This window comes from Charadrius vociferus, unplaced genomic scaffold (genome assembly GCF_000708025.1).
Source record: "Charadrius vociferus isolate BGI_N301 unplaced genomic scaffold, ASM70802v2 scaffold39, whole genome shotgun sequence".
Lineage (NCBI taxonomy): Eukaryota > Metazoa > Chordata > Aves > Charadriiformes > Charadriidae > Charadrius > Charadrius vociferus.
The window spans coordinates 5,617,685-5,625,920 of record NW_009650188.1 but is presented as its reverse complement, the minus strand read 5'-3'; the positions used below and the strand labels follow the sequence as shown (position 1 = coordinate 5,625,920).

At 56.8% G+C, this 8,236-nt stretch overlaps 1 protein-coding gene across 1 annotated transcript in view; it reads left to right on the top strand.

Annotated features, from left to right (window-relative positions):
- Positions 1–4,467, top strand: part of BRINP2 (bone morphogenetic protein/retinoic acid inducible neural-specific 2) — a 22,150-nt gene extending 17,683 nt beyond the window's left edge. The window contains exons 2-7 of the mRNA XM_009892942.1: positions 936–1,126; positions 1,289–1,479; positions 1,855–1,960; positions 2,309–2,545; positions 2,757–2,979; positions 3,307–4,467. Coding sequence (XP_009891244.1) covers positions 936–1,126; positions 1,289–1,479; positions 1,855–1,960; positions 2,309–2,545; positions 2,757–2,979; positions 3,307–4,423 — 2,065 coding nt within the window. The 3' untranslated portion in view covers positions 4,424–4,467. The remainder of the gene's footprint in view (positions 1–935; positions 1,127–1,288; positions 1,480–1,854; positions 1,961–2,308; positions 2,546–2,756; positions 2,980–3,306) is intronic.
- Positions 4,468–8,236: the final 3,769 nt, after the last annotated feature.

Here is an 8,236-nt window from a genome sequence, read left to right as displayed (position 1 = left end):
GGGGGGGTAACTGGTGTGGGGCTCCTGCCTCCCCAGCCCCACATGCCCCAGCACCCAGGGAGCATGTGTGCAAGGAGAGAGGCAGCATACCCGCCGCCCCCCCCCTTCCCCCCAACATCCTTCTTTCTAGATCCCAAAGTCTAACAGGAGGCCACTGGCACCCACCGAGCCTCTAGGTGGCTTTGTGCTCATCCACCCCTCCCTCTTCCTCCTCCTCCTCCCTCTCCTTCCTTTCCCAACCAGCCCTAATTACACTGTCTGAAAGCCGCCGCCTGGTTTTAATTAGAGCAAAATGCCGAAGATTAGGCTGAAATCAGCCGCTGGTTGTTTACGGGGCCGTTGGTAGTTTGAGGCAGCGACAGGCTGGTGGGTCCCCAGCAGGGCCAGGTGATGCTGGGGGGCTGGTGGGGCGATGGGGAAGCATTTTCAAAGCCTCCAGGGCTACGAGGGGACCCACCACCAGCCCCACCACATCCCAACGCTTCCAGCTTCCTACAGAATGCTGACAATACTTAAAACCATGAAACCCCCAGATGTCAGATTTTCACCTGGGTCCATAGGGATGGGGATGGAGGATGGATGAGGACCATACAGCCCAGGGGGCTGGAAAAAGGCTCTGGCCCTGCCCTGAGCTGTGATTAATGTCCACCGAAGGTGCCTGATTAATCAACGTCAGGCATCTCCGTTGCTTGTAGCTCATTATCGCCATTGATGGCTTAGGGAGAGACGATGCTTTCGTTCCAGCTGGATCTATAGCTGGCAAGCGCACAAAGCGGGTCCTTCACCTCCGACACAGTGCTAGGGAGATCAGGATGGTCCCAACGGGACTTTTTCCACCTACTGATCCCCTGCCCCAAGGTGGACATGGGACAGCATGCACTGGTGTGGCCAGGCCAGCTTTGAACCCTCTCCCCACTGCTGCTCTCCTCCCACAGAGAGTTTGCTCGCTGGAAAGTGAATAATTTAGCCTTGGAGAGGAAAGACTTCTTCAGCCTGCCACTTCCCCTGGCCCCTGAATTCATCCGCAACATCCGTCTGCTGGGACGCCGGCCCAGCCCCCAGCAGATCACTGACAGCCTCATCAAAAAGTATGGGACCCACTTCTTGCTTGCCGCCACTCTGGGAGGTGAGTGCTGGTGGGTGCTCGCTCCCCGCTCCATCCTTGCTTGCACAAGGCAGCGTGCAAAGGAGGGAAGGGGGGGGAAATAAGCACTGCAGGAGAGATAAAGCCAAGAAGGGGAAGGGGAGGAGCCCAGACCTCCCCCAAAAGCATTGCGTGTCCCCCCAGGAGAGGAGTCCCTGACCATTTTTGTGGACAAGCGCAAGCTGAGCCGAAGAGCAGAGTCTGCTGTGGGGGCTGGGAACAGTTCAGGGGTCTCACTGGAGACCCTGCATCAGCTGGCAGCCTCCTACTTCATCGACCGGGAGAGCACGCTGCGCCGGCTTCACCACATCCAAATTGCCACAGCTGCCATCAAGGTAGGCAAGGGTGCGAGGGGGAGGGCAGCGCAGGGCGACAGCCGCCCCTCAAGGCTGGCCGAGACCCTAAAGCAGCATCACACCCCGGGGAGGGGAGACGGAAGGGGAGAGCAGGGAAAGTTAGAACATCCACGTTATTTATGGGAAATTGGGCACGCTAATGAAGGCACATTTTTCAGCGGGCTGCAGGCAGGGCTGCCGCCTGTCAACAAGCCAATTAGCAGGCAATTAGTTCTCTTCTCCAAGCATTGCCTTGCTATGGGGAGCGGGGCATGGCAAGCCTGGCCAGGGGTTATTTGCAGCACTTTTGGCGGGGTGGCACGCGCCCTGGGTCCCCTCCTGTGTCCCTGACAACATGCGGGTCCCCCCGCTTAGGTGACCGAAACGCGGACGGGGCCACTTGGCTGCAGCAACTACGACAACCTCGATTCAGTGAGCTCGGTCCTGGTGCAGAGCCCTGAGAACAAAGTGCAGCTCCAAGGTAGGACTAGGCTGGTGGGGACGTGGCGACGGATGAGTGCCACCATGGGATGCTCGTGGGTGTGCAGGGGAGGATGCTGGCTCGAGATGCTGCTTTTAATTTAAGGGCTGGGGAGGAGGGGGGATGAAAATAATCAAAGCTGGGCAGGATGAGGTTGTTGCTCGTCTGCCAAAAGGAGCCGAGATCGATGCAGAGCCCAGACAAGCGGCTCCACAGCAAGTTGATATGAAATTCCCATGAGGGTGGGAGCCCGGGGAGGGGGAAGGCTCGCTCTCTTCTCACCTGGGCAATGTTTTCAAGGGGCTCTGTGCGTGCCCTGATGCTCTCGGGGCTGCTTCCTGCTTGCAGGGCTGCAGATGGTGCTCCCCTCCTACCTGCGGGAGCGGTTCGTGGCGGCTGCCCTCAGCTACATCGCCTGCAGCTCGGTCGGGGAGCTGGTGTGCCGCCGGAGCGACTGCCACTGCCAGTGCCAGCCCGCCTTCCCCCGCTGCAACTGCCCCGAGGCCGACATCCAGGCGCTGGAGGGCAGCCTGGCCCAGCTCCAGCGAGCCTGGGAGAGCCACCACGGCCAGTTCGAAGAGTCAGGTGAGGCTGGAGAGACACCACCAAGCATCTCCCTCCTTGCCATCCCTTGTCTGGGAGTAGTCCAGGCTGGGTGGTGAGGCTCCAGGGCAGGATCCAGGGTGGTCATCTGTCTTTGAAGACCTGAGAGCCTGGTTGGAGGGAGGTTGGCTCCAGCCCTACCTTCACCGCTTGCTCTCTTGGGCCTGCTAACACCGTCTTCCTTCCCTGGCAGAGGAGTTTCAGGCCCTGGTGAAAAGGCTCCCCGGGGACCGTTTCCTGAACAGGACGGCCATCTCCCACTTCTGGGCCATGGACCTGGACATCCAGCATCGCTACCAGCAGCTGGGCACCAGCCTGAAGCTGCTCTCCAGGAAAACCCACCGACTCATCCGTCGGCTCTTCAACCTCAGCAAACGCTGCCACCGGCAACCTCGTTTCAGACTGCCAAAGGAGAGGTAAGATGCCATGGCATCTCTGTCCCACATTGGGGACACTGCTCAGAGCCCCAAAGGGGGTTCAGACCCACAGCCCATCTCCCCATGGCTGGGACTGGTGGAGCTCCCACCATGCTGGAGGTCTGCCCATGGTTGAGCAGGCAGTGGGGGCAGCCACCCTGGGATGTGGGCTTGAGAGGTAAAGTCCAACCCTGGAGGTGGAAAATGGGGCTCAGTTCATGGAGGGCCACCAGGGTTGCAAAGTGGGCAGCTCTTCCACGGGAAAATTGGTCGCACCCCTAAAGATGCCACATAAGTGTCTCTCCTCGTGCGTCTCTTCTCTGCCAGGTCCCTCCCTTACTGGTGGAGCCGCGCACAGTCGCTCCTGTACTGCAGTGAGACCACCGTGCCTGGGACCTTCCTGGAAGAAAACCACAGCTGCACATGTCCCTCCGACCAGCCCTCCTGCCAGGGGTCCATACCGTGTGCCTTGGGCGAGGGGCCAGCCTGCGCCAGCTGTGCTGAGGACAACAGCACCCGCTGCGGGACCTGCAACCATGGCTATGTGCTCACCCAGGGCTTCTGCCGCCCTGAGGTGGCTGACTCACTGGAGCACTACCTGGGGTTGGAGACGGACCTGCAGGACTTAGAGCTGAAGTACCTCTTGCAGAAACGGGACAGCCGTATTGAGGTGCATTCCATCTTCATCAGCAATGACATGCGCCTGGGGAGTTGGTTTGACCCCTCCTGGAGGAAACGCATGCTGTTGACCCTGAAGAGCAACAAGTACAAGCCTGGACTGGTTCATATAATGTTGGCCCTCTCCCTGCAGATCTGCCTCACCAAGAACAGCACGCTGGAGCCTGTCATGGCCATCTACGTCAACCCCTTTGGGGGAAGCCACTCAGAGAGCTGGTTCATGCCCATCAATGAGGGCAGCTTCCCAGACTGGGAAAGGACTAACGTAGATGCCTCTGCCCAGTGCCAAAACTGGACACTCACCTTGGGTAACAAGTGGAAGACCTTCTTTGAAACGGTCCACGTCTACTTGCGGAGCCGCATCAAGTCTCTGGATGACAGCTCCAATGAGACAATCTACTATGAACCATTGGAGATGGCAGATCCCTCCAAAAACCTGGGATACATGAAAATCAACAGCTTGCAAGTCTTCGGCTACAGCTTGCCCTTTGAACCAGATGCTATTCGTGACCTGATCCTTCAGCTGGACTACCCTTATACCCAGGGCTCCCAGGACTCAGCCATGCTCCAGCTATTGGAGATCAGGGACCGGGTGAACAGGTTGTCACCGCCTGGAAAAACCCGCCTTGACCTCTTCACTTGCTTGCTCCGCCACAGGCTTAAGTTGGCCAACAACGAGGTGGCAAGGATCCAGTCCTCCTTGAGGGCCTTCAATGCCAAGCTGCCCAATGCGGTAGAGCAGGAAACGGGCAAACTGTGCAGCTAACGGCTAGGGCTGCTCAGATCTTGGAGCGAGGGGGCCAGGAGAAAGGACTCCTTGCTGGGGGGGAAAGAATAACCACCCTAAAAAATTAAATCAAGGCCTTACCTTAGTGCCAACCGCGTGCTTCCATGGTACACCCAGCGACCGGCCAAAGAGACGCAGGGCTTGAGTGGATGGAGGACGCCAGCGGGACTATGGAGGAGGGATGGCTTGCACAGAGCAGGCTGGCTCCAAGCGTGGGGACGATGCCAGCACAGCCGCCTTGTGGCATGGCTTTTGCTCGAGCGTCGGTGGCTGGGGGGACGTGCCAGTGCCCAGGGGGAACGCGGTTCAGTCATTGGCAGCTGCTGGCCCTGCTGGAGCAGATGCTTAACCCACCGTGAGGACCTTCCAGCGGTGGTCTACTTGGCGCCACAATTTTTGTAGTCTTTTTAAGAGAGGTTTTTACTGGCGCCTTCACTTCCACATCCCCTGTGACCTTTCCTGTGGCTGTGCCCTCACGGCATGGGGGGACCACGCTGCAGGCCTCCGAGATGCAGCAGATCTCTCGCGGTGCCTCTCCACAAGCATCTCGTGCCTGTTGAGGCATCATCACCCCTGTATGGGAAGGACCTGGCACCTGGCCCGTGGACGCTGCTGTCACAGACACCGGCGGAGACCTCTGGGCCACAATTCCATAGAAAAAAAAACCCACCCTGAAACCTGAAACAAAAGAAAGAAAGAAAAAGAAAAAAAAATTGGTTTATTTATGTATTTATTTATTTCTTTTGTTTGGGAGGGGTTTTTTAAGGCCATTTATTTGGGGATGGTCATTTCTTGTCAGTGGTTCCACCCAAGAGACATCTTAGTAAAATGTATCTGTTTAATATATTTTTTAAAAAAATGCTTTTTTTTGAGCAAAAGAGCAACCAAAACCAACTGAGATAAAAGAAAAAAAAAAGAACAGTTACTGTCATCTCTGGCCCTGGCTTTTCCCTTGCTGTGTGGCAGGAGGGGATGGCAAGGAGGCTCCCGCGCGTGCCCAGCTACTGTGTCCCCGCCATGTCTCTGCACCATCCTGCTCTCTGGATTTCAGCCAAGCCTCCCGAGGAGAGGAGATGCCATCTGTCTCCTGTCCATGTCTTCATTAACTCAGAGGGACAGGGCTCCGAGGTGGCCCATTAAGACCATCAGACATGCCTGGAGGCAGGGAGGGATCCTGCCCACACCTGGAGCTGGCAGCTCCTGCACGCTTCCCCCAGCTCTCACTTTTGTTCCTGGTGGGGTGCCTGGAGCACATGTGACACATCACTGAGCTGGTGGGAAGGACCCACGTGGCACCAGCCACATCTCATGTCCAGCCTCCTCCTGGTCCCATGTAAGCATCCACCATGGCCCAGGGTGAGCAGCGCGGCGACTTGATCACCTCCTTTGGCATATACCACCTCTTCGGGCATGTCAAACATGGCCCTTGGGAGGTTCACTTGGGAGGTTAACTCTGGTATGGGAAGAGACAGGGAATACCTGACCCTCAGCCACCGTTTCTGACCAATTACAATTGTATAGATGGGTATGACGTTCATCTCTGTGTCTTCGCTCTATTGCTTGGTCCATACATGTAGGTTGCTCCGTACTTCTGGTATCCTCACTGACCTCTTCAAGGCCTTCTCATTCATCACCCCCTTAGAAAGGGCCCCAAACCAGGTGCAACCCATCCTGGACACCTCCCTCTGCTACACCCAGTGGAGGCATCAAGGGGCAGCGGGTTTCCCCAAGACCAGCACCTCCAGCAGCCCCACCGCCGGGGAGCTGGCAGCATCTCCGGCACCTGCTAAGCTCAGCCCGGCCAGCCGGGGCGGAGAGCCGGGCAGCGGGGGCAGGCGAGCTGGCAGCTTACAGCTCATCGGAGCAGGGCTCCCCTCCCTCCTTCCCCGGTGCTGCTGCTGCCGCGCTCAGCGCCTGACCGGAATATCAAGTAGCGGCACTGCCCGGCTGTCGGGTGGAAACACTGGGTATCCAGACAAGCGGAGCTCACTGCCTCGGCAGCTGCCCTAATTTCTTGGGTGAGGACAAGCTAGATAGAGGAAGGAGCTGATCCTCTGACCCGCAGCATCCCCAAAGCAGGCAGAGGGGATGGGCAGGGTGCAGGGAAAAGGAGACAGGGCAGAAACAAAGAACTGTGTCAGTGTTCACATCTGAGTCCATTTCCTAGTCCTCCCTGGCTGGCAAAACTTGCCTGCTGGGATGCTGCAAAAGCGGTGGTAACCTGAACTCATCCATCCTGCTTCTGTCACCCACTTGTTCCCCCCCCTCTCCTCCATCCTCGGGTTGGACAGATAAAGAGATAAGCGGGAGGAAAATAACACCAGGAGAGATAAAGAGATAAGCGAGAGGAAAATAAAACGGGTGTAGATAAACTATGCTTGCTATTTATATTCCCTGTCTAATCTATCAATCCATCAGGCTGGCTATTGTGCTTACAGCATCCCTCAATCTGTCACCTGGACTTCTCCATACATCTGTCTTCCTTTGGCCACGTCTCCTCCCTTGTCTCCCAGTCCTAAAGGAAAAAAAAAATAATCAGGCAATTAAACACACCAGGAGGAAATGAGAAGTCAAAGCCATCATCTTGGCTCCCCAGGGGAAGCCGTCAGACATCTGCCAGGGGATGAGGAGGGTATAGGCGGGAGGGCTGGCAGTGCTGCCTGCTCCTGAGCAGGCAGGGCTGCCAGGAGGCTTCCCAGCTAGAAAGACCATTTCAGCTTCTGCTACACATCTCTCTGGGCCATCACATCACTTCTTCTCTCCGTTGTCATGTGGGCCATGCATTGGGCTAACGTTCCTCAGCTCCATCTTCTGTCTACCCCAAAAAGAGCATTTCCTACCATGCTTTTTGGTGCCCTTAACCAGTCACACATCCTAAAGCTGCCTGAACATGAATGCAAGAGCCATTAGGATGTCTGGCAGCATCTCAAGGAGCTGCTGGCCAAGACATGGTGGAGCAGCTTCTACCTGGCAGGGGACTGACCCCGAGCTTCTCTGCCTCCAGAGGCAGACAGGTGCCTGATGCCCTGACAGTAATGGTCCCACGTGTGGGGATGGAGGCAGATGAAGGCTGTTTACTTTCAATTCAATGCAAAAAAAGGCAAAAAGGGGCAGGCAGGCACCTGGAGGGATGTGCCATCAACTCTGCATCCTTGATGTTGCATCCCAGAGCAGTGCCTTAGTGATCGAGCATGGGGCTTCCCCTCCTTGCAGCCACCAAGCAAGATTTCATTGTGTATTGCCCAAAAGCACCAATTTTTGGCTCAAATCACTGATTCCCATCAGGAACAAGGCCATACGCGGCATTCCCAGCCTGGCAGCCAGCACGGCGCCTTCTCAGCAAAGCGCCCCATCGGGCAACGCAGGGGCCAGCAGATGAGGAGTGACAGCAATGCCGAGCACATCCCTGGCCAGCAGCTCCCCACAACGTGGGGCTGCACCACCTCTTTGGAGCAAAAGATGAGGGTGGCTCCCTGAATTTTGCTGATAAATCACCGTATTCATGGCGAGAACCACTTCCACCTTTTTGGGGGGTAAGTGGGTGAGTTAGAGAAAGAGCAGAGCAGCACGTCCCCTGGGACGGACAGGAGGGGACTGCCAGGCTGCGTGTTAATCTCGGGTGGAAGCAGCCAGGTCCTCCCATCCCTGTTCAGCAATTAAGGCGCTCAATGGAGGTGATTAAGAAGATGAGGTTAATAACTGGAGGTCAGCATTTGATTACCTTGCAGCGCTTTCCCCTGCACAGAACAACGCCGACACCAGCAGGGCTGGCTGGAGAGATGCTGCCGCATG